Source organism: Helobdella robusta, assembly GCF_000326865.2.
Source record: "Helobdella robusta unplaced genomic scaffold HELROscaffold_73, whole genome shotgun sequence".
NCBI classification, from domain to species: domain Eukaryota; kingdom Metazoa; phylum Annelida; class Clitellata; order Rhynchobdellida; family Glossiphoniidae; genus Helobdella; species Helobdella robusta.
The window spans coordinates 262,665-289,054 of record NW_008705415.1 but is presented as its reverse complement, the minus strand read 5'-3'; the positions used below and the strand labels follow the sequence as shown (position 1 = coordinate 289,054).

Genomic DNA, 26,390 nt, shown 5'->3' with positions numbered 1-26,390 from the left:
GCTGATGATATTCAGTTATTGGTTTCTTGTCCTGTTGATTCGATTGATGCTTCTCTGAATGAACTGACTGACTGTCTCATCGAAATTGTATCTTGGATGAGTATGAATCAGTTAAAGTTAAATCAATCTAAAACACAAATATTACCGGTTGGTTCTTGGCAGCAGCTGTCGAAGGTCAACATTCCATCGATCAGTGTCGGCAATGACATCATTGAATTTTCCACATCTGTCCGTAGTCTTGGAGTTATTATTGACTCAAACTTAAAGATGGATTTACATATTAATAATTTAGTGAGGGTCTGCTCCAACCAATTCCGTTTATTACGCAATGTCAAAAAATCACTAAACACGTCTGTTCTTCAAAGCTTGGTTTCCTCTTTTCCAGACTAGACTACTGCAATGGCCTTTTTATGGTGTCACCAAAAGGTCTTTTTCAAAGCTTCAGTCAATACAGAATCGTGCGGCCAAGCTGGTTTTGGGTGGTTCATGGTTTGATCATGTTACGCCTATTTTGAACAGGTTGCACTGGTTGAGGGTTGAAAAACGTGTTTCCTTCAAGTTGGCAGTTTTGATGTTTAAATGTGTCAATAATACAGCACCTCCCTACCTCATCGATAGATTGGAATCATACAAATCTCATTTTTCAAAATATTCCTTCCGATCAACCGAGCGCAATTTATTTTTTATCCCGACCACAAAGTTGGTGACGGGTTCCCGCAACTTTGCGGTTCTTGGCCCGATTGTTTGGAATGGTTTACCTCCATACTTACGTGACCCTAACCTATCATATTTACAATTTCGAAGTCAACTTAAAACTTATTTATTTGCACAATGAATGTCCGTCTTATTTGTCTATGATTTAGTAGCGCTTTTGAGATTCAACAATAAAAAAGCGCTGTATATAAATTTCCGTAATAATAATAATACATACACACACACACACACACACATACATACATACATATATGCATACATACATACACACACACATACATACATACATGCATACACACAGACATGCATACACACATACATGCATACACACATACACACATACATACATACATATATACAATCCAGGTTTCTTTGCTGGTTCTCGTGTTTACGATCAAAGAGCAAACTGAAAGTTCCTACTCGAAAAATGAAAAAACGAACGAAACTATAAAGTATTAAAAAACATCATCATCACCATCATCATCGCCTTCATCGTCATCATCATCATCATCGTCAATGATCGTCGTCATCATCTTTGCATTATCTTTGTGAACGAAAATGCAAATTTACACAAATGGGAACAAACAAACATACATATACATACATACAAACAAACATACATATACATACATACAAACAAATATACAAACAAACAAACAGTATATATTCAAAGGCCTTGTGGACCCAAGCAGTTTTGATGTGCATCTGCTGCTTGCTAACTCTCGCCTCGCTGAATCTGCCAGGAAATATGATTAAGTTTTTGCTTGCATTTTTCAACATTTTGCAAGTATGTATGTATGTATGTATGTATGTATGTATGTATGTATGTATGTATGTATGTATGTATGTATGTATGTATGTATGTATGTATGTATGTATGTATGTATGTATGTATGTATGTATGTATGTATGTATGTATGTATATGTATGTATATGTATGTATGCATGCATGTATGTGTGTGTGTATGTATGCATGTATGTATGCGTGTATGTTAAAACCAAAACATGATAAATGACACTGAACCATCAAACATCAAGTAACAATTTGATTTGTCGTTAATTGCACCCGCCGGCATTCATTTGGAATGTATGTATGTAGGTTTGCTTGTTCGTTTGTTTGTATGTTTGTATATATGTATGTGTGAAGTTGTGACGATTGGGATGATAATGATTGCGCGATTGAGATATGCCGCCTGTATGGTGATGATAATGATTGCGCGATTGAAATATGCCGCCAGTATATTTTGTGAAATTGTGATGATAATGATTGCGTCTTTGAGGCGTGCCGCCTATACATATCTATATATTTTACTAGTCATTCTATGCATGTATACTTTGTTATTTGATATGCTATATAAGCGACGCTGCTGTGCTGTATCGCTTTTCTGAGTATAGGAAGAGAGTATAGATAGGAGTATAGAATTTTCTATGATATAGGAAGCATTATGTAGATAGGGTGGTAAAAACATATAAAAGGCCGCGAGTTAAGATATTGTGAGGTTGGTCGTTTGTTATCTTAATTTTAGGTTTTGGTCTCTTGCTTGTCAGTTGTATTATTAATAGATTAATTTTGGACTTATCGTTTTGTTTTAATAAGGACAGAGGTTTGATTTGTATTATTTTGTTTGTTATTTTATTTCTTTTATTGAATAAAAGAAGTGTACACTTGAAGTTTGGCTCGACTTAATTATTCTACCTAAAATAATGGATGTTGAAGAAGACTTGTTGATAGTTGACGAGGTCGGCGTCTCTAGTCAACAAGCAGGGCGCGAACAAACTTCCGCCCGGCCCGTGTTTTCAGACCCTGAGAGGGTCTATTGTAGAGTGGCGGATCCCGGCCAGGAAAGACTCCGCCGAAGCGAAGGCTCGGGTGGATATTCGTATGCGGACGCGGTTCGGGACCGCGTGGTGCGGAATTCGAATGTCGCCCGGCGAAAATCTACAATTGGCGCCCAACGTGGGGCCTCTTTTTCAAACATTACAGATTTTAGGTGCAGCAGGAGCCAAGGTGATTCTCCAAATTTTTTAGGTGACAGGTGCCATGTTCGACAACATGAAACTTTTTTAGATTTTAGGTCACAGGAACCGAAGGAGGATCGAAGATCAACCTCGAGCAGACTTTCAACGCCCGCCAGCCAACAAAATGAAATTGTTTTAAATAACAATCGTTTTGAAATTGTTGACAGGTACGAAGAAAAGCCGCGCATTGATTTTTCAGCAAATAATTTAGGTTACAGGTTTATCCCCAAACAGGATATTTTAGGTTTTAGGTGCCAGGGTGATCCGAAGTTGCAGGAGTTCGGACTGAATAAGCTGCGATTAGCGTCCAGTAGATCACGGCGAAATAAAATTTTAGGTAACTGCAACAGGTGCAGAGCGACCGAGCGAGAGAGAGACACAGTTGAACACAAGTCGACGAGTCGGGAACCGCTTCATTCAACTGGTATGAAGTCTCAGGTTCATCAACCGCGTATAGGTGCCGAGCGTGACAACGACTTTTGTCGTCGCGAATTGCTTCGACCTGACAGATTTGATGGCACCGGCTGTCTCAAAACTTTCTTTAAAAAGTTTGAGATATGTGCCAGGTACAATAATTGGAATCTCGTAGACATGGAAGCGTATTTGTCATGTTCGTTAACAGGTGAAGCTTCACAGGTTCTCTGGGATTTAACAGGTTTAGGTTACCAAGAGCTGGTATCTAAGCTAGAAGATCGTTTTGGAACAAGAGGTCATGAAGAGTCATACAGGTACGAATTACAGATTCTTCGTCAAAAACCTGGTGAGTCGTTACGAGAGTTGTCAATGGTTACTAAAAGACTCATGTCATTAGCCTATCCAGGAGAGTAGTCAAGATTAGCTACACATCTAGCTAGGGACTTTTTCTTGTCAGCCCTCGATAATGCTGAATTAGAATTAAAGGTTAAGGAAAAAGAACCAAAGAACATTGACGATGCTCTTAGATTCGCACAGCGTCTTGAAGTTTCAAAGATGGTGGTAGATTCATCTCACAGGTTTGACCCGCAGGTTAAAGATTTTCAAGCAGGGGCAGAAAACATGGAGTCAATGGTACGACAGATTGCGTTCCTTCAAAAATCATTCGAAGAACTCAGAAATAAAAGAGTGCAGCCAACGGTATCCCGAGTTGAGCGAGAGAAAATTTGTTTTAATTGTAAGAAGCCAGGTCATCTTGCAGTCAAATGTCCTCAGAAGAATGAGACCTGCAAATCCCAAACTTATAGTCAAGTGAATTTCAAAGGTTGTTACAAATGTGGAAAGACAGGTCATTTTGTGAGGGAATGCCCGCAAAAAGGAATAACAAGCAGCACAGTGGATCACGTGAACAAGTCAATTGAAAATAACGATCGTGTCTTGTATCTGCCAATCACAATTAATGGCAAAAGAAGATTAGGTTTACTTGATAGTGGCAGTAGTGTATCCATTGTTCCAACGTCTATGGTTGATGTCACAAAGATCAGACCGACGAAAAAGAGATTGAAAGCTGTCAACAACACAGAAATTCCAGTCAAAGGAGAAATGAAGTTGCAAATTAAAGTTGATGATTATTCCAAATCAGCGTTAGTGTTGGTGTCTGATCATGTTTCAGAAATTGTTTTAGGTTTAGATTGGCTCAGGAACAATCATATCTCGTGGAAGTTTGGCGAAGGAAAAATCGCCGTGGGTAACAAAAATAGAACGATGAAATTAGTTATTAAACATTTTTCATGCAGGAAGCTTTGTCGTATTGAAGCTCACACAGAAGTGCGCATCCCTGCGCAGACTGAATTAGACGTGCCAGCAAAGATGATTGTTCGCCAGCCGTCCAAGTTAGAATCGACCGGATTTATGTGTTCGGAAAACAGACAAATAGAATCGGGTGTATATGTAGCTAGAACGTTACTACCTATAAAATATGAAAGACAGTGTGTTAGGATCTTGAATGTCAACGATCAGCCGGGGGTGATAAACCGGGGAACGCGATTGCCAGATTTATCATCGGCTGTGGAAGCAAAGGAATCAGTTGATCGTCTAGCATATGAAAATCTAACAGAAGTTACAGGTATGGTTGATGGATTAGTAAAAGATATTTTTAAGAAAGCTAGAGAAGAGTTGATTCAAATACTTAAAAGTTTCTCAGACAGATTTAGCTGTGCGAGTGGGGAAATAGGTGCTACAAAAGGAGTTTTTCATAAGATTTATACTCAGGATGCACGACCGGTAAAACAACAGCTGAGGCGACATACTCCGGCGCATCAGAAGGTGATTGCGGAACAGGTTGAGCCTGAAGACATCGCAGAAGACGATTCCATAGGGGAGCCAACAGAAGCACCATCACGAAGTAGCGACGAGTCGACCGAGTCGCTTGTCCAAACCTGGACAGGCGAAGATACGCCAGAATTTTTAACAGGGCAGCCGGACATCGTTCCAGAACTTGTGAAGCTTGCTGACGAACTCTTTGATCAGCGACCAGATTTGTTTGCCGTAGGTAACCAGCCATCGATGGACCTGTTTGCTGGTCTGGACGAACGACCGACAGAAAACGATCAGCAACTGACGGAAACTCAATCGAGCACGACGGCCACAACAAAAAGAAAAAGGAGGAAACCGACGAGGTGGGGACCGGAGCTAGAAAGATGGATGGTGGAAGTTCCTGAGTCTGGTGAAGATCTATAAGAGCAAACGTCAGGACGACGTTTTAGAGGGTGGGGAGCTTTGTGAAGTTGTGACGATTGGGATGATAATGATTGCGCGATTGAGATATGCCGCCTGTATGGTGATGATAATGATTGCGCGATTGAAATATGCCGCCTGTATATTTTGTGAAATTGTGATGATAATGATTGCGTCTTTGAGGCGTGCCGCCTATACATATCTATATATTTTACTAGTCATTCTATGCATGTATACTTTGTTATTTGATATGCTATATAAGCGACGCTGCTGTGCTGTATCGCTTTTCTGAGTATAGGAAGAGAGTATAGATAGGAGTATAGAATTTTCTATGATATAGAAAGCATTATGTAGATAGGGTGGTAAAAACATATAAAAGGCCGCGAGTTAAGATATTGTGAGGCTGGTCGTTTGTTATCTTAATTTTAGGTTTTGGTCTCTTGCTTGTCAGTTGTATTATTAATAGATTAATTTTGGACTTATCGTTTTGTTTTAATAAGGACAGAGGTTTGATTTGTATTATTTTGTTTGTTATTTTATTTCTTTTATTGAATAAAAGAAGTGTACACTTGAAGTTTGGCTCGACTTAATTATTCTACCTAAAATAATGGATGTTGAAGAAGACTTGTTGATAGTTGACGAGGTCGGCGTCTCTAGTCAACAAGCAGGGCGCGAACAAACTTCCGCCCGGCCCGTGTTTTCAGACCCTGAGAGGGTCTATTGTAGAGTGGCGGATCCCGGCCAGGAAAGACTCCGCCGAAGCGAAGGCTCGGGTGGATATTCGTATGCGGACGCGGTTCGGGACCGCGTGGTGCGGAATTCGAATGTCGCCCGGCGAAAATCTACATATGTAAATTAGTATGTATGTATGCTTTTATGTTTGGTTGTTTGTATGTATGCATGTTTGTATGTATGTAATTTATTTATCTTGATCATTTTTTTCTTCACTAGGGTATATTCTTCTATACATTCTTCTACTTTTTGAACGACGAGGTATTATTATTATTATAATTATTATTATAATAATAATATATAATAATAATAATAATTATTATTATTATTATTATTATTACTATTGATATTATTAATATATATTTTAATATCCATTGGATTTGTTTATTATTCGACTATGTCTGCTTAACAACTAATAGAACTGACAAATCAGATTCGTGAAGAATTATTTAGTCAGTCAATCAGTTGATCAGATAACCAATCAACTACCCAATCAACAAACCAACCAATCGATCAACCAATCAATCAATCAACCAATCAGTCAACTAATCAACCAATCATTCAACTTATCAATCAATCAACCAATCAGTCAACTAATCAACCAATCATTCAACTCATCAATCAACCAATCAGTCAACTAATCAGCCAATTATTCAACTCATCAACCAACCAAACAATCAGGTTCGTCAGCGTCCCACGAGAAGAAAATGTTTTGGTAGGAGAGAAAGTGGAAGAAGAAATGTCGAAATGACTATGATGGTAATGATTGTTTTTTTTCTTTTTTTGGTTCATTCATTTCATCGTTTAATCGTTCATTCGTTCGTTCTTTCGTTCGTTCGTTTGTTCGTTCAATTACGTATTAATTTTTTCCAATTTAACAATAGTTCATTAACTATTAAACATTAACCAATCAAAAACAATCAGCCAACCAACCAACCAATGAACCAACCAACCAATCAATGAACCAACCAATCAATGAACCAACCAATCAGCCATCAAGACCTTCTGAAATTCTCTGGGACCGCGAATATCCGACTCGAGTTTTGGCTCGAAAAGAAAATGAAAAGCTATTGCGATTTAACGATACCGAAACAACGGCACATCCCTACAATCAAAACGTTGATGACGAAGTCAAATATGGCGATAACGACGACGATGACAATTTTAATGGCGTAAGCTATGGCAGAAGCGAAATCGTTACTACGGTCTAGCGGTATTACTATTCGGTTTCGCGATTACGGTTTAGATTCGATTTTACGGTATTCGATACTGGATATTGTTTTAATGGTTTTAGAGTTAATGTTCGATATAGATGATTGATATTTGACCTAAGTAATCGGTATTCGGTGTAAAGAGTGATCGATATTTGATATAAAGATTCGATATAACATCACTTTTTTTTTAAATTTGTCAAGTGTGTAATGTAATTCTTTGTTCTATTTGTACTTTTTAAAAGTAGTATCTACATGCATGCGTGTACAAATATAACACACACAATACACATAAGCACGCACACACACACATACACACCACACACATACAAACACAAACTATTGTTAAATTTTATTATTAATATTATTGTTTAGTTTCAATACAATGAAATACAATAAGCTAAACTAATAATAATAATAATAAAAATAATAAATTATATTAAAAACAATAAATTAGAAAATTACTGGCAGGCAAAACACAAAAAACCGTTCTAATATTACGCGGTAGTACTGCAATGTGTGACAGTATGTGTACATTCATGTGTGTGTGTGTGTGTGTGTGTGTGTGAATGTGTGTGCGTGAATGTGTGTGTGCGTGAATGTATGTGTGTGTGAGTGAGTGTGAGTGTTTGTGTGTTATATACATAAAAATATACATTCTTTGACCAGATAGCTATTGTTGTAATGAGAACATAAAATGATATCAAACAGAAAAAATAAATTAAAAAACATCAGATAGAAAGAAAGAAAGAAAGAAAGAAAGAATGAATAAATGAACGAATGAATAAATATGCCAGATCATAGAGATATCAGATTGATAAATAAAAGTTGTACAAACATGCTCACACACGTTCGCGCATACAAATTAAGGATAAATATGATATATATAATGATATATATATATATATATATATATATATATATATATATATATATATATAGAATATATATATATATTTAGGTTCCAACTCCCAGAAAATTTCAACTTCATAATCTCACTAAATAGCACTACCCGATGAAAGATGCCTTACTAAAACACTTGGAGCCAGTCACTGTTATTGTCTTTCTTAGTAAATTTACTCTAAATTTTAACTTTTGAAAGATACCGAAAGAAAATTGGGTGGTTTTATTTCCAATTGAAATCAATCAATCTTCGTTTTTCGTCCAGAGACCCGGTTTCCCGAGGTACTGAAAGAAAATTAAGTGACTCTATTTCTATCAATTTCCAATACACGGGTATGTCTTCCGTAGAACAGATCTTTAAGAAAGATTTTTAAATGAGGATTTCTGAAAAATATTTTAACTTCAAGACTTCAGGGGATCGAATCCGACTTAGGCAAAAAGTTTCGACACTGCATAAATAACATAAATAATTTTCTAAATACAACTAACAGAAAACTATCTGAAGAAAATCCATCAATAAAAATAATAATAATAAAAATAATAGTAATAATAATAAAAATAACAATAATAATAATAAATGGTTAATGGAATGCGTTTTTAAACAAGAGACCGCAAGGTAAAAAGAAAAATGTTTGTCACACCACATACACACACTAAGTGAACGCATTACATAAGACCCGCTAAATGAGAATAAACTAAATGAGTAAAACACACGGCGAAACATTCATTATACTGATGTAAATTTCTCCAGATCGTTACTAATACTTCAACTACTATTAGTAGTATTATTAGTTACAAATACTGCTAATACTAGGAGTGCCATTACTAAAATTTTTAAAATTACTTTAATACCTGTTAAATAACTCTCTCTCTCTCTCTCTCTCTCTCTCTCTCTCTCTCTCTTTAATGATTGGAAATAATTATATTTCTTCCCTTCTCTCTACATCTTTGTTCCTCATTCTTTTTTTCTTCCATCATCTTTCACCCTCTCTCTCTTCCTCTCTCTCTCTCTCCCTGTCTCTCTCTCTCTCCCTCTCTCATTCACTGAGTATAAAAAACTCTATAATAAACTTTCTTAGACCTCCAGAGGGAATAGGAGTTGTCGAATTTGAAGAGGTAAACTCCTGGGCCTGGATAGGTGTGGCTGCCACATTGCACTAACTGGTGGGAGTCCAGTCTGCCTAACTGGATGACCTCCTCGGTTGGGGCCTCTTTCTTGTCGGCCAGTAGAGATGTGCTGGTCTGGTCGCTTGTAGCGCTGTGTAAGGGCATGGCGTTGTGGTCCCCTGGTGTTGTCGTAGTGGGAAATTAATTTCGGGCGGTTGAAATTGAAATGACGACACATAGATGATAAAAACAAAGAAATGAAAAAAAACCTAAATCGATATAATCCTCGTTGCTGTCTTCACCGCCGTTGTCCTCGCAGTTACAATCATCGTCTTCACAATCATCATCATCATCGTTGTCCTCATCATCATCATCATCGCCACCGTGGATGTACCATTCGAAGTAGACGGCGAACCCGATGTCGTAGTAGTCCGTGGCGAACTCCCAAAACAAACAGGACCCGCCATCGTGGGTGGGCACCCGGACCTGGTTATGATGATGATGATGATGACGTTGATGAAGTTATGATGATGATGATGTTGGAGAAGTTATGATGATGATGTTGGCGTGTTGATGATGATGATGATAACGTTGGTGAAGTTATGATGATGATGACGTTGGTGAAGTTATGATGATGAAGGTGATGTTGGTGTGTTGATGATGATGATATGACGCTAAGGTAATGATGACATTGGTAATTCGGTAATGCTAACGAATACAACAATAGCAACAGGTGTGTAGGAACAAAAATACCGCAAAATTCAAGCAAATACATCACAAAGTAGAACTGAAATACTCTAAAAAAAACCCCAAACAAATACAAACAATCACATGACATACAAACAAATACACCTAAAATATCTCAAAATACCCACAGTGACGATCTCTCCAGACCCGACTTCTAGTACCGAATCCAGATCGTCTCGTAGCATCTCTTTGAATTCTTTGATGTATGCCTTCGTCCAAGTCGATGGCATATCCAACAATGGTAGGTCGTCTGAATAATCAGCCAATCAAAATCAATCAATCGATTGATCAACCAATCAGCCAACTAGCCAACTCAACCAATCAAAATCGATCAATCGATTGATCAACCAATCAGCCAACTAGCCAACTCAACCAATCAAAATCGATCAATCGATTGATCAACCAATCAGCCAACTCAACCAGTAAAAATCAATCAATCGATTGATCAACCAATCAGCCAACTAAACCAATCAAAATCGATCAATCATTCAATCAACTGACTTAAATCAACGATCGTTTTGTTGCTCAAATCTAATGACGCTTTTTCATGAACATTATCATTGTTGTCATCATCATTTTTGCTCTCAGAAGTAGTAGTAGCAGTAGTAACGGTTGATGGTGGCGATAGTAATGACGCCGACGATGATGACGTCAATTTTTTGCTTTCGTTTGTATCATTATCATCATCAACATCGTCTTCGTCGTCGTCTTCGTCATCGTCCTCATCTTCAAATTTTCTTTCGTTAGATTTTATTGTAGTTGTCTTGCTGCAGTCGTTGTTGATTGGAGTCGTCGGTGACGTCATCGATTGACATTTCTTAAACAGCTGTCTCAGCTGCTTAGCTTCTAATTTTCTCAGAGCTTTTTGTTGCTGTGTTGTTGTGTTGATTGGTCGAATGAACAAACAAACAAACCAGTGAATGAACGAACGAACGAACGAATGAATGAATGAATGAAACGAATGAACGAATAAATGAATTTTGGAATAAGAAGAGAATAAATGAATAATTGACTGTAACGTGATATCAATTCTGCCATTATAACCATCACCACTATCACAATCATCATCATCAGCAGCAGCAGTAGTAGCAGCAGTGCAGCGTCATCAATACCACAACCTTATAAATATCGTCAGGATATCGCAACATCACAAGCTTCAGCAGCATTGGTTTCATTTGTCTCATAAAATTCTCTTTGATCTCTTCTCTGCAATAATTAAAATTATAAAAATAAAAATTTATTATTATTTTATATTATAATTATTTTATAGTAATATTGATGATGATAATGATGGTGATGATGTAGTTGTTGATGATGATGACGTAATTGTTGACCATTGAAGATGATGGAAGATGAAATGAATGAAATACTACTACTACTGCTACTGCTACTGCTACTGCTACTACTACTACTACTACTACTACTACTACTACTACTACTACTACTACTACTACTACTATTACTCTTACTACTACTACTACTACTAGTACTAGTAGTAGTACTACTACTACTAGTGGTAGTAATGATGATGATGATAATGATGATGATGATGATGACTGTGAAGCTAAAATAATCTATTTGAGAAATTCATCTTCATCATCATTTACTCTAATTTTCCAGGTTCATCGACAGAAAAATGATCATATCTATTATTATCATTATAATTATTATTGTTAGTAGTAGTAGTAGTAGTGGTAGTAGTGGTAGTAGTAGTAATAGTAGCCGCAGTAGCAGTGATAGTAGTATTAGGAAGTAACATTGTTGTTGATGATGACGACAAACTGTTGTTAGCAATAGTAGTTGCAGTGATCATGCTGCTGCTGTTTTGAAGTAAATTTGTTAACGTTTTTGTAGTTGTAGTTGTTGTTGATGTGATTGATGACGTCATCGTCGTCGTTGACGATGACACACTCTGGTGTCTCGTGCCAAAATACGACCTGAGCGAATGAATTTTTTAATAAGATGTCCAAACAACTGATCAATTTGTTAATTCTTCATCCATCACTGCCATCATTGAAACTGTAATAAAACTAATAATAATAATAACGGTAATAAAAATAATAACCCAATCAATGGATCATACATATTTTCTTTAGAAGCAGCAGTTGCAGCAGCAGTTGCAACAGCAGTCGCAGCAGCACCAGTCTGTGATAAAGGAGATGACAACAATGATGAATTTCTGTTGCTGTCTAAATTTAACATATTCCCAAAAGAATTTGAAGTGATTTTAGTAGCTGCTGTACTTGAAGCTGTGATAGTAGCTGTATTAGCAGCTGTAGTAGCTGTAGTGGTTGCTGTATTAACTATTATTTCATCATAATTAGCATCAGCCAAATTCAAATTGTTGGCTTTGATGAATGGTAGAAGCTGCGGACAAATGCTTATCAGAGTTTCAACAAATGCTGTCATAGCGCCATCTTTTGTTAGATCTCCCAAAGACCTCCAGGCTTGCCTGTTTATTATATTTATAATAATTATTATATTAATTATAATAATTATATTTAACAATTATTATTATTATCAGTTATTGAGATTTAAAGCACAAGAAAAACTTTGATGAATTGATGAATGAAGGAAAGGATGAGCAAACAAATGATGGATAGATAGATGAATGAATGGATGAATAAATTATTTAAATAAAAGAATAATAAAACAATTACTTTCGATCATTCCCAATGAAATCCAGAAACCCAACGTCATTACTCTGTTTCAAAGGTCCATATTTCACTTGCTTAGTCAGAGCTAACAACTTCAATCTTTCTCTGTAAGATAGTATCAAGGCTTTCGATCCTTGCTTTTCTAAAAAATCAATCAATAAATTAGATAACAAAATAAAATAAATAAACAAATAAATAAAAACAGCTTAATTATAGATTAAAAATTAATAAAGTAAAGATTGACTTACAAATTTACACACAAAATTACATTGCATAGCATAACAATTAACAACAAACCTTTGTAAAAATTCACTGCACACTTGTATAAATCATTTAAATCTATTTTTCTCAACTCCTCTGGTAGATTATCACTGCAGCAGTTGATCAGTGCGCCATTTATCATAGCCATTTTTTAATTAAACTTTTATTGAAAATGCTATTTAAAATTACTGTCTAAAAGTTTAGAAACAGACATTTAAAATTTAAAGGTCTGTGCAATTAATAATAAAGTAGTGGTCTAACTAAATATAAAAGGCCAATTTGAGATGCATTTTTTCTAATTTTAGTTTAAATTTTGTAATATATATATAGATAGAATTAGATATTTATTGAATGATTAAATTTATTAATTAAAATATGCTTTTGTTTATCGTGTGATCCGAAAATTTACAAATACAGCATTTTTAGACAATTATGAAGTTTAATAGATGAAAAACAATTTTACTTGAACTTTTCGAGAACTTTTTCTAATTTTCAATAAACACTTTTATATTAATAGAATAGAATATTCATTTTATACATTACTTGTTATATTATTCAATGTATATGGTTAACCATTAATTTTACTATTTAGTTATCTTGTCTTACTTATTTTTTTTTAATGGTTAAGTTCTGTTTTCGTCTAAAAATTTAGCATAGCTTTTCTCTTTCTCATCTACGCCATTTAACTGATTTTGATGTAAAAGTTAGAAAAAAATTTTATATGGAATATCGGTTTGTTCCTAAATTTTGTGAAATTTTAATAAAAACATTTTTTCGTTGCCATTCTTCATTTAATTTTTATGAACTAAATAGGTACTAACCACCCAAGGCACTGAGAAGAGGCCACCTAGCGACGACTCAACAAAGAAGATAATATTGAATTAATAATTTACATCAATCATGAAAAAGAGAAAACCACCCACCAGTTTCTTTCATAACCAAAAAAATGGCAAGGATGATAATAGTTCTGACTCGGAACCAGAAAGGCCAGTTTCTGCCTCTCCGGATCAGAACTGTTCAATCTGCTTGAGCAAGATGATGAATAGATCCTTCACGGATCGCTGTCTTCATATGTTCTGCTTCAAATGCTTGCTTGAGTGGTCAAAAATTAATGCTGTCTGTCCTTTATGCAAGTCTCCATTTAAGCAAATACACCACAACATCAGAGAAAATAATGCCAAATTTGACACGTATGATGTGGTCAGTCATCCTTCTAGCATCTCTTTCTTTAACACCAGCTACTTTGATCATCACATTCACCAGCCTGACCACCATCACAATCCGGGTGGCCTTCTTGATGATGAGAGGAGCTTGGCCATGGAGAGGTTTTATAATTTACTTCGGGATAGGAATAGGAGCTCCAACCCTCTTGTCTCGACTGCAGCAGACGACTTTCAAGCAATCAACGAATTCTTAATGACCAGATCAAACTACAACAGAACTTTTGCTTATGTTAACACTCAGGTAGCTCATTATCTACAGACAGATCGGAGCCAGGTTGAATCTGCTACTAGCTCAATAATGAGCCTTCTCAGAAGTTACAGCATCAGATCGACAACCTTCTACCAGAGAACAAGTAGTTATTTCAGAGACTACACCTCACATTTTCTCATCTCCCTGCAGGTCTTCCTACATTACAAGATCATGCAGTCCTACCAGATGCAAGGAGATTACAGCCGAGCCAGGGACTTCCAATACATAATCAATGCTGTTACTGCGTCTGGCTTGAACAGCATTAACAGCCAGAGTAGTAGTAGTAGTAGTAGAAATAACAACAGGAGCAACAACAATCACAGTGCAACTAGTTCTAGCTTGAATGACATCATCATTGAGGATGACCTGACACAGGATGGCATTGTAAGAGGGCATTTGGTCGATCCTGACGTTGAGATAGTTATGGAAAACCCCATCAACATCAGTGATGTTAACAATGATGTCCTCATAATATCACCCCTTGCAGCCACTAGCAACAACAACCACAGCAACTACAACAGCCTCGACATTCTTGTTAATCCCCATGGAGATGAATTTATTGGAGCTCGTTTATTACAGCTAGAGCAAGCTAGTCGCAACACAGAGACAACATCGGCCCGACACAATCTGCCTTTGTTCTTTGGCTTTTCAGAACCAATTCAGCGGCAAACCAGGACTTCTCTCAGAAGTAATAACGAGACATCCTCATCGTCATCTTCATCGTCATCCTTACTGAATGTCACCCCAGCAACTCCAGATTGCATAGACATCGATGTACTAGGTGAATCGTCTGCAGCAGGATATAACAATGTCAGGTCTCCTATATTTCTTTCGAGCGATGACGACGATGAGAATAACGTTCAGATGATTGGGGAATGTTCGACATCTAACCTCCCGGAACAATCTCGAAAAAGAAAAAGGAGAACCTCACGTCATCGTCATCATCACCGTCATCATCGTCGCCATCATCAGACTGACACACAACAACAGCAGCATGTATTATCATTGCTTTTAGTTAGCTCTGATGATGATAGTGAAGAAGAAGATGATGGTGATGGAGCTAAATACAATAAAACTCATAAAAAAAGATCGAAAGTATCAAATGCTGATAATTCAAACCGACCAATCGGCAGCAGTGATCGTGATCAATTGTTTTCAAGAAACAACAATGGCATTGAGATTTGTGACTTGTCATCATCATCATCATCATTGGCGGCCAGGACGCCATCATCATCATCGACTACAATAATGACGTCATCATCAACAACGTCGACAATGGCCACAGCGGCAAGTAGAGCTGGAGAGATATCCGGTACCAAAGACCATGAAAGAGTAGAAGAAACAAAAAGATCATTCAAAAAACATCACACAGGGCATAAGAATTCCCAAAAACATAGCGATAGTGAAGATGGTGACAGTGATGATGATGATGATACCAGCCATAATAATAATAATAATAATAATAATAATAATAATAATAGGAATGGTTATAATGATGATAGAAATAATGATAGGGGTAGTAGTGATGATGTTAAAGAAAGCAATTATGATGATATTCCCAGAGCTGGCAATTATTTTGAGATATCTTCGGACAACAACAATCATGATGCAATCATAGGATATGCTGTGGAAATAACCGGCATCAACAACAGCTACAACAACAACAACAGCATCAACATCCACAACGACAATAGTAACATCTACAACAACAACATTCACAACGACAGCAGCAGCAACAACAACAACAATAGCACAAGTGATTTCATGAGCATAATTGAGAAACTTGATAAAAATAATGATAACAGTAGTAGTAGTAGTGATGATGATGATGTTGTTATTGAGAGTAATTATGATAATAGCCACAGAGGCAATGATTACCTCCAACCATCTTTAGACACTGATGATGCAATTGTAGGATACGCTGTAGAGATAACTGGCAGCAGAGTTGACAACTACAACTGCAGCAACAACAATAGCACAAGTGATTTCATGAGCATAATTGAGAAACTTGGTAAAAATAATGACAACAGTAGTAGTAGTAGTGATGATGATGTTGTTATTGAGAGTAATTATGATAATAGCCACAGAGGCAATGATTATCTCCAACCATCAATTGTAGGATACGCTGTAGAGATAACTGGCAGCAGCGTTAACAACAACAGCAGCATCAGCAGCAATGACGTCATCTTCAACAGCAACAACAACAACAATGATGGAAATAGTGGTGATGGAGATAAAAATTATAAAAATATGGGTAGTGGTGGTGATGATGTTAAAGAAAGTTGTTGTGATGATGACCTTAGAGCCTGCAATTTCGTCTACGAGATATCTCCAGATAATGTGATCACAGATTATCGTACCATGGAAATAACTGACAACGACATCAACAACAATGATGTCGTCGATAACCATACAGACAACAACAATGACAATGACGTCATCGTCGGCAACAGCAATGTAAGCGACGACAATAGCAACAACGTTAACGACGACAACATTAACGACAACAACAACAACAGCCCAAGTAATTACATACAGATGATTCAGAAACTTGTTGAACTGTATTGCTTGCTGAAAAACATCGACTACACGTTTACCGACATCATCAACAGCAACAACGGCAGCTACGTAATACATGGACCATCTTACAGCATCAAAAACCTCAGGAACAAAACCAGTGGCACTCACATCATGGCCAGCTACACCGAACTCCTCTTGATTAAACTAACTCAGCAGTTCAAAAACATCAACAATCATAACGACGACGACAACAAAATTGACAACTGCATACGCAAAACTGTCTACGACTTCCGCAGATCCCTCAACAATATCCTCGGTGATGATATTCAAGACCTTGATATGGAACTAGATGAATACACGTCTAGTGACGACGAAACCAACAAGTGCAACGATATTAATAATGTTAACAATTGCAAGAGTCATAGCAGTGACAATAGTGCTGTAGGCATTAGCAATGGCGATGGCCTCAGTAACTTTTTTGGCGTTGTCAACTATATAGGTAATATAATTAGCCAAATCAGAAACAACAACAACAATAATAATGATAGTAGTAGTAGTAGTAGTAGTAGTAGTAGTAGTAGCAACAACAACGACAATAAAATTATTACTAACTTCTTCAATATCATCTCCTATGTTGAAGACTTCATCAAACTGGTGAACAGAGAAAAACGCAATTATTTCTCCTACTACATTCTCTACCATCCCAATTTTAATGACACCAATAACGCGAATATTAATAATTTAAACAACAATAACAACAACAATAACAGTAACAACAACAGTAATAACAATAACGACAGTGATGGTTTTCTTGTGATAAGTTTTGTGGTTGCACTGGTTCACGAGCTGATCGATAGGTGCGTTAAAAGGCTCACATCCGTACACAATTGTTACGTCGGTGGTATGCATGATATCATGGCCGATTATTATGATAATAATAATAATGGTGGTAATAATAATGGTGATAATAGAGATGATGATACAAGAAGGAGCTTGGCTAATGGTAAGGGATTTAGGAGGTGCTTCTTCATCTGTCATCATCTTCGTCCGTGGGTTGGCGAACTTGGGGATGTTAACAATAATGATAATAATGATGATGATTATGATGATGATGATGACAGTGATGGTGAAGATGATTATCCAAATGAATACGATGATGATGGTAGTAGTGGTGATGGTGGCCACCTCTCAGCTAATGAAATTTGTGATCGGCATTTGATGAGCCTTAATAATGATGATAATAATAATGACTATAATAATGATGATGGTGGTGATGATTATAACGGTAACTGCGCCAATGATGATGATACAGATATTATTTTAGATGATTTTTCAGTTAGTAATAATAATAATAATAACCACCACCAAAACAATAATAATAACAATAATAACAATGACGTCATTAATAATTACATTGATGGTGAAGCTGACAATTATGTCATTGCTACTGAAGGTGACGACGATGGTGGTGGTGGTGACAATAAAGCGAGAAGTAATGATAATGATGTTAGAGTAGTAGGCGGTGATAATGGTGTCAGGATGGGGATTAATGATAATGATGATGACGTGAAATTGGATGATGATGATGACGACGACAATGACGTCATCTCAGTTTACTCTGGTCAATCGATACAATTAATCTGCGGTAACAATAACGCTACCGTGGGCGACGATGATGATATAACCATCAGATCTGATGATGATGATAACAACAATAACAACAACGGTATCAACAACAATAACATCGCTGATAGATATAACGATAATGAAGTTAGTTGTTATGTACCTAAAAAGTTCAGGGCTTTGCACAGTTCAATTAATAATAACAAAATTGATAATAATAATTATAATAAAGTTAATGTTAAAGCTTGTAATATTGGTTTCAAAAGAGTTTTGGAGCTGATCAAAGCTAAGAAAACTAATTGGAGGAGGCATGATGACGATAGCAGTGCTACTAATGATGATGAGATAGTCGGCACAAGTGACGACGATGAAGATGATGGCCCGCCATATAGTGATGATGACCGGAAAAGAAAATTTCTGCAAATAAGAAGATCAAACAATGATACTAATGATAACGAGGTTGGCCGCTGTGGTGATAGGAACGATAGCAATGAAGACGTCTTAGACTTATCAGTCCCGAAGAGTATTAAGTAGGTGCTGATAATAACGCTGATGATGGGTGCTTTTATCTACCTTAACTGATGGTGATAATGGTGGTGGCGATGATGGTGATGATGCTAGTTGTGATGATAATGATGATATAGTTAGATTTTCTCGGAAATGGCGCAATAATATTAGCTCAGTCTTACTCACTGACCGTGTTGATGATGGATGGGTGGTATTAAAAATAAGGATGATAACAACGACGATGATGATGAGCGTGTGATGATGTCTTGAAATGATAATATGATGGTGGTGATGGACAACTGCTTTATAAAGCCTATATTTATATAATGTGTAATGTACATACTCGGTGTTCGTTAACGTTTAACATAAAAAAAGTTTTATATATATATATATATATATATATATATATATATATATATATATATATACAGCATCTTCGGCTTTGGTTAACTTTCAATTCAACTTTTCAAAAAAAATCGAAAAGTTAAATTGGAAGTTAACGCTGAACATACTGTAATTTTCATCAATAATTACATATATATATATATAAATATATATATATATATATATATATATATATATATATAATTAGTATCTTTACTTATCATTATGTAATCGCGTGTATGTAAAGTTGATCATCTGTACATTTCATGATTATGTCTCCAACATTTGCAAGCTGTTTCATTATTTTAATTAATCAATCAATCAATCAATCAATTGACTAATTAATTGATTGATTGAACTAGATAACGAACTTATACCCATTAGCAATGATTGTCGTTATTTTTTCTTGTTATTTTAAATATTATTAGTTCGTGTTGATTTTATAGAAAACAAAATGAAAAGAGGAGAGTAACATGTGGCTTAGATTAGGTGCTGTGGGTCATGTTACTCAAAAGGCCTGCTTAAGAGAGCCTGGCAAATAACCAAACCCATACCTGCCTAAAACGACTCGCCCGATGATAAATGTTGTTGTTGTGATGTTGTTGTTGTGAGGTTGTTGCTGAATAATAATGTTCGCATTCAGATACAAAGCAGACAATGTAATAATGATAGCAATGTATATCTCTAAGAGTGAGATGATATTAATGATACAAATGATACGTTGATGCGTCATTAAAACAATAGCAATGATAATAAAATAAGAAAAATAATAAAATGTCGGTGCTTAAATATGGAGCAAACAGTTTATGAATACAAATAGAGAAATATAATATCAATGTTTGAGAAGCTTAATGTTTGACTAAGGTAGCTATATGTGCACACCCCCCCCCACACACACACACACATATATATATATATATATATATATATATATATATATATATATATACATACCCATCTTTAAATATGTTATCTAATTTTAAAAATAAATTTTAAAATGATTCTAAGGCGGAAACTAAACATTATCTGACTGAATCAAACGATGTAACAACGGAATTAACTGTACATATAAGTTGGACTGAGATGACGAGCTAAAAATAGACTGAAAGCTAAAAATAGATGGGTCCATTTGATAGTGATGAGGGGTGAACGTACGTACTTTGCGGTGATGATAAAAGCTAAAAATAGATTGACGTAATGATGATAATAACTAAAAATAGAATATGATAAAGAAATTATCATGAAAACTAAAAATTGAGTGTGATGATTTTATAATAACGACAAAATCTGTAAGGATGAGATGACGACAAAAGCTAAAAATAGAATACAACCCAATGAGGGTAACAGTTAAAAATAGAATATTAATAATGTAGTGATAAAAAACTAAAAATAGAGTATGATGTAACGATGATAGGAGATAAAAATAGATTGCAATTGTGATAAAATCCGATGTGGTTAGTTTCTTTTCTTTCAGAGAGTCATTCAATTACTTCTCTATTCCTAGATTTAGTAAGTATTTGTAATTAATAAATTAGAATAATATATTCACCATTATAATTAATTAATTAATCTATTAATTGTGTTAATAATCCTCAGAGTAACAGCGTCATAACCTTTTACTATCGGAGGATATCTTGTTATTTTTGATCTTTTTATTTTTGGAGCTGAGTATTCTGGCCGCTTCCGCTTCCGGCGTGTATGTGAAGTAAATGTGAGATAGATCTATTTCCTGTTTGGGTGAGTGAATGAGTAAACGAATGAATGAGTAAACGAATGAATAAACGAGTGAATAAGTGAGAGAGTCATCATTGTATTGCAGGCAACTGACATCGTCATCATCGGCATCTCTGAAGTTATGGACGTTATCATCCTTCTTCATATTGTTGCCAGTATAAGCGATGCACTTCAACTGCCACTCGCCCAACTCGTCACTCCACATGGCGTTCTGCTCTATCAACTCCTGAGCGAATTAATGGATGAGTGAGCGAGCGAATGAATGAATGAATGAAAGGGAGAGTGATTGTGTGAGTTAATTGATGAATGATAATAGAATCAATGAATGAGGTGCATGGATAAGTGAATGGAGTGAGTGAACGCTCTACAAATTCGTGGAATAATAAAAAGAATGAAAGAATGAGTGAATGAATGAAAGACTAAATCAATGAACAAACAAACCATATATTCTTGGGGAATAAAATGATCGCAGATGAGGACGAGAAGTTTGAGTTCTTTGGTGAGTTCCCTCACGTTGTCCAGCATTCCTTCCATCTCCCTCTGGTGCTCTTCTCTCTGGTCTTTCAACTTTTCCATTGAATGAATGAATGAGTGAGTGAATGAATGAATGGATTATAGATGTTATGAATGATAGGTTGATCGGATTAAGTGACATCAGAACGAGCAATATTTAGTCTTTTGATTGAATATTTATCTCTCAAATGATACAATTATTGAATTGGTTGAGTGAACGGCCGACTCAATGAATGAATGAATGAATGAATGAATGAATAAATGAATGAATGAATGATTGACAGCAGCAGCAGCAACAACAACATACTTCTTCCTTGGCTTGCACATACAGAGTCCAAACTTTTTTTAATTTTTTCGTCTTTCCAATGATTTCTTCTTGCAGGCTGGAATATTTTTCTTCTATGTCAAGTCTCTCAGCCTGGAGATTATGATAATGATGATAACTCATTCATCCATCTATCTATCCATTCATTTATTCGTTTATTCATCAATTTATAATAGCAACCAGCTTTCAATCCATCCATTTTAGCGACCATCCATTCATCCACTCATCTTTTATCCATTCATCCATCCATTGATTAATCCATCCACTTTCATTCCTCACAGCCCATCCATCCACTCCAGCCAACTTCTTTCTCTTCTAGAGCCTTCTTCAGATGTTCGGCTTTCTTCTTCCTCTCCTCCAACTCCAGAGCACTCTCTTCCAGCATCCTCTCTTGCTCCTCAGCCTTCTCCAGAAGATTCTCTCCCCCCACAATTATCTTCTTCTCCAAGGCCTGCAGGCGCTGCTTCAAGATCGCCTGCTCTTTCCTTGGTGAGTGGAAAAAATACGCCAACGCATGGGTTAGAAAGACAGAGTAAGTTTTGGAAATACAAACGCATGTAGGTGGAGAATGTCATAGGAGTGTACAGAAATACTATAATCTATAAAAGATACCAAAATTAATAATAAAAATACCACAAAAAATACACAAATCTATAAAAATGTAAACATTTACCATGAAAATACCAGAAAATATCCAAAATGTCTAGATATAAAGACAAATGCAATAGAAAATACACAAAATTCTATAAAAATAAAAACGTATGCTACTGAAAATACAAAAAAATATACACAAATTTATAAAAATGTCAACATATGCACTAGAAAATACCGAAAAATATAAAAAAAGACACGATACAAAAGTTAAACATACACGAAAACACAACAGAAACAACAAACGAACGAACATTGCGCCATCTAGTTCCATCTGTTTAGTTTCCAGATCATTCTGTATCTTCCTCTTTTCCTCTTCCTCCATATCTTTCTGACTCTCCAATTTCTTCCTCTCTTTCTCTATCTCCTCTCTCATTTTTTGCATTTTCTCTCTGGAAACCCCGCCCCTCACGTGCTGCTGCCTTCCTATTGGACGAAGGAGCAAAAGTGGCTCTCAGATATTTTGAATAATTATCTCGATTTAGATTATTTTTAACTGGAAATTAGTGAAAAAGACGGGAAAACAAAGCAAAATACAACGAAACAACTAAACAGAAAAGAAGCAGCATGAAATCAAAAAATGAAAAAATTGGATAAAATCTTTTCACTGACTAACTAACCATCCTCATCTTCATCATCGGCACCCTCTCCCTCTCCATCCACATCTCCCGCCGCACCTCCCTCTTCCAGCTGCCTCCTCAGATCATCGATCTCCTTCTGGTACTGCCGCAGCAGGGCATCTTTAGGGTCCTCGTTCACCCTCGCGTTGTTCTTTATGTTCTTCGCCCGGTTCGCGTACCGAAGCGTGCTGATCGTCTCGTCGAAGTTGTAGTCGGCTGGCCCCACGTTGGCCACCTAGTTAGTTCGTTCGTTCGTTGAGAGGGAGAGACAGAAAAAAGAGTAGGAGAATGAAAGAATGAAATAAATGAGAAAACGAGTAAGCGAATAAGTGACTGAGTTGTTGTTAGAAACTTGGTGAAAAATAAAGAATGCCATCTAGGTAGCGAGAGAGAACACGAAAATAAAAGAGAGAGAGAAAGAAAGAGAGAGAGAGAGAGAGAGAGAGAGAGAGAGAGAGAGGGTGAGAGAAAGTTAATAAGGTAAATGAAGAATAAGCAGAGACAATTGAATTATGATAACATATACAGCAATAACAATAGAAAAAAACACCACACATAAACAGACACGTATACACACACACACACAAACGAACAAACCATAACGGTTTTTGAATTCCCGCCTAAGCTATCTTGCAGGAGTCTGGTTAGTTTTGAATTTCGATAGGGTATGTGCGTGCTTTTGCCGTCGACCAGTGCCGATATCACATTTCCAAGGGTTGACAGCGAGAGGTTAATTTTCGTTGCCTCTTTTAACCTTTGACCTGTTGCACCTGTCTTCGACTGCCTCTCCGAACCCTGACGAGAAAATTATAACAAATCAACATCGGCGATGACAAAAACAAAAGCGAAACCGAAACTTCTTACAGCTAAATCGACGAGGTGCAATTTCCCGACCCTGACTCTACTTTTATCATCTGGGCCCTTGTCACTGCACTCGATTGTGACCGTGAAGATGGCGTGAGATCTCGAACTGTGCGCGTTCATATTTGTGGCCCCCACCGCCCCTGGCGAATTAAAAGTAATCCATCACTAACTAAATTAACAGGTTCAGTGAATAAAAATATTGGACAAATCAGTACCGTTGGAAATTTGAATTGCAGATGTATCTATCTTTTTATTAGGGAATTTAAATCTAGAAAGATGCAGTAATATTGATTGGTGAGATAGATCGGAGAAGCGTCATATTCCGCACTATCATCACACAGAAACCAGCTTCATAAATCCAGACCGCGTATGTAAAGAAAAAAAAACAACCCAACACCGAAAAATAACAACGACGAAAATGAAATAAAAAAAAGTGTCAACTCTAACTATTTTTATTGCCAACAGTCATTATTTTGTCCATGTCGTCGGCATTGTTGACCACGAACGCCGACAAGTCTTTGACGTACACACCGACATCTGGCCTCTCCTTGACCTACCGAGTGCCACCACCATTCACAACTTATATCCATTTGTTTAAATGTTAATAACAGCTCATTTGATTACGACAACATTAACGACACGCACACATTAAAATAGATCGCAAGGAAAGAGGACAATTAGAAAATTAATACATTGAGATGGTAGCTTTATGAAATTACGATTATTCATCCATTTATCTATTCCGTCATTCATTCATACAACTATTCATCTATTTAGTCGTCCATTCATTCATTCATTCATTCATTCATTCATTCATTCATTCATTCATTCATTCATTCATTCATCCATCCATTCATTCATCTATCCATTCATTCATTCATTCATTCATCCATCCATTCATTCATCTATCCATTCATTCATCTATCCATTCACCAATTCATTCATGCATTCTCGCATACCTCCAATTGTTGTGTTTGATCTTTGCCTAATAAATCCCTGACCTCTTCGTTGTATATTTCCAGGTAAGATACTCTAACTAGAAACCTTGAGATGGATGAATGAATGAATGAATGAATGAATGGATGAATGGATAAATGATTAGAAAGATGGATGAATAGATAGACGAATTGCTTAACTAAAAATCATTAGACGGTTGGATGTTGATTTAATTATTTGTTTATTTAACGTGAGGATAGAAATTTTAAATGAATGGATGGATGGATGGATAAATAGATGGATAAATAAATAGATAAATGAATAAACAGATGAACAAATGAATGATTGAAGAAATGATTCAGTTATTGTAATCCTACTAAGCATTCAATTTTAAATAGAACGACAAGTTTTCAATGAAATTTTTTCTCTCATTCTTACTCACTTAATATCATCTTCAGATTTAGCAATGGCCCCAAAGACATGTGCAAATGAGTTAGGAATGATGCCGCGTAACTCTGGAACAGATCTGACACCTGGAGAAGAAAATTTTCAACAGATTCACAAAACACTAATAAATAAATAGTATCACTAAAGCGTTTAATACTGCACTGCTGCTATTAATAATAATAGTAATTTTATAAAATGACAACCTAACCTTCCATGGTAAATGTTTTGCCAGTACCTGTCTGTCCATATGCAAAGATTGTTCCTGAAAAAAATGAAAATTATCAATAAACTACTTACACACACGCACACACAAACACACACACACACACACACACAGGAACACACACGCACACACAAACACACACAGGAACACACACGCACAAACACACATACACACACACAGATAAAAGTCAAAATAACATTAAACCATAATCTAAATCATAGCAACTAACCATTATACCCCTCCAACACACATTCAACAATGGGTCTGGCCACTACATTGTAGACATCAACCTGCTTGCAATCTGGTGCGAAAACCGTGTCAAAAGTAAAATTCTTTGGAATGTCGATTTGTTTGTCCCCATTCGGAATTGATACTGTTATCGTTCCCAATGTTTCATCAACCTTTCAGAAAATTTTATGGGGAATATTTTTTTTTGAAATTCTGTGTTTAGGATTTACATGAGGAAAAATAGTTTTAGAGTATACATTTAGAAAATTTTACATTGAAGAATAGCTTTAGAGTTTATATTTATGAAATTTTATGATTTAAAATGATTTAAACGTTTATATT

The 26,390-nt window shown here is 36.1% G+C and overlaps 4 protein-coding genes across 4 annotated transcripts in view; 2 read left to right on the top strand and 2 right to left on the bottom strand.

Moving 5' to 3' along the window:
- Positions 1–2,418: 2,418 nt before the first annotated feature.
- HELRODRAFT_181601 (hypothetical protein) lies at positions 2,419–5,385 on the top strand (the record flags this gene model as incomplete). The annotated part of the gene is made up of 3 exons (XM_009031393.1): positions 2,419–3,493; positions 3,605–3,725; positions 4,038–5,385. The coding sequence occupies 3 exons, from the start codon at positions 2,419–2,421 to the stop codon at positions 5,383–5,385; spliced, it is 2,544 nt and encodes an 847-aa protein (XP_009029641.1).
- A 3,884-nt stretch (positions 5,386–9,269) lies between these two features.
- On the bottom strand, positions 9,270–13,148 carry HELRODRAFT_181600 (hypothetical protein; the record flags this gene model as incomplete). Its single annotated transcript, XM_009031392.1, has 8 exons — positions 9,270–9,514; positions 9,605–9,821; positions 10,211–10,291; positions 10,774–10,953; positions 11,201–11,288; positions 12,148–12,534; positions 12,743–12,881; positions 13,037–13,148. The coding sequence occupies 8 exons, from the start codon at positions 13,146–13,148 to the stop codon at positions 9,270–9,272; spliced, it is 1,449 nt and encodes a 482-aa protein (XP_009029640.1).
- Positions 13,149–13,900: 752 nt separating this feature from the next.
- HELRODRAFT_181599 (hypothetical protein) lies at positions 13,901–19,150 on the top strand (the record flags this gene model as incomplete). The annotated part of the gene is made up of 1 exon (XM_009031391.1): positions 13,901–19,150. One exon carries the CDS (start codon positions 13,901–13,903, stop codon positions 19,148–19,150), a length of 5,250 nt encoding a protein of 1,749 aa, XP_009029639.1.
- A 747-nt stretch (positions 19,151–19,897) lies between these two features.
- Positions 19,898–26,390, bottom strand: part of HELRODRAFT_103862 (hypothetical protein) — an 8,317-nt gene continuing 1,824 nt past the window's right edge. The window contains exons 3-18 of the mRNA XM_009031390.1: positions 26,050–26,221; positions 25,806–25,859; positions 25,593–25,683; positions 25,174–25,258; positions 24,662–24,767; positions 24,215–24,354; positions 23,948–24,145; positions 23,351–23,585; positions 22,985–23,156; positions 22,384–22,564; positions 22,062–22,172; positions 21,683–21,808; positions 21,336–21,467; positions 21,121–21,236; positions 20,446–21,007; positions 19,898–20,410 (exon numbers count right to left, since the gene is read on the bottom strand). Coding sequence (XP_009029638.1) covers positions 20,986–21,007; positions 21,121–21,236; positions 21,336–21,467; positions 21,683–21,808; positions 22,062–22,172; positions 22,384–22,564; positions 22,985–23,156; positions 23,351–23,585; positions 23,948–24,145; positions 24,215–24,354; positions 24,662–24,767; positions 25,174–25,258; positions 25,593–25,683; positions 25,806–25,859; positions 26,050–26,221 — 1,941 coding nt within the window. The 3' untranslated portion in view covers positions 19,898–20,410; positions 20,446–20,985. The remainder of the gene's footprint in view (positions 20,411–20,445; positions 21,008–21,120; positions 21,237–21,335; positions 21,468–21,682; positions 21,809–22,061; positions 22,173–22,383; positions 22,565–22,984; positions 23,157–23,350; positions 23,586–23,947; positions 24,146–24,214; positions 24,355–24,661; positions 24,768–25,173; positions 25,259–25,592; positions 25,684–25,805; positions 25,860–26,049; positions 26,222–26,390) is intronic.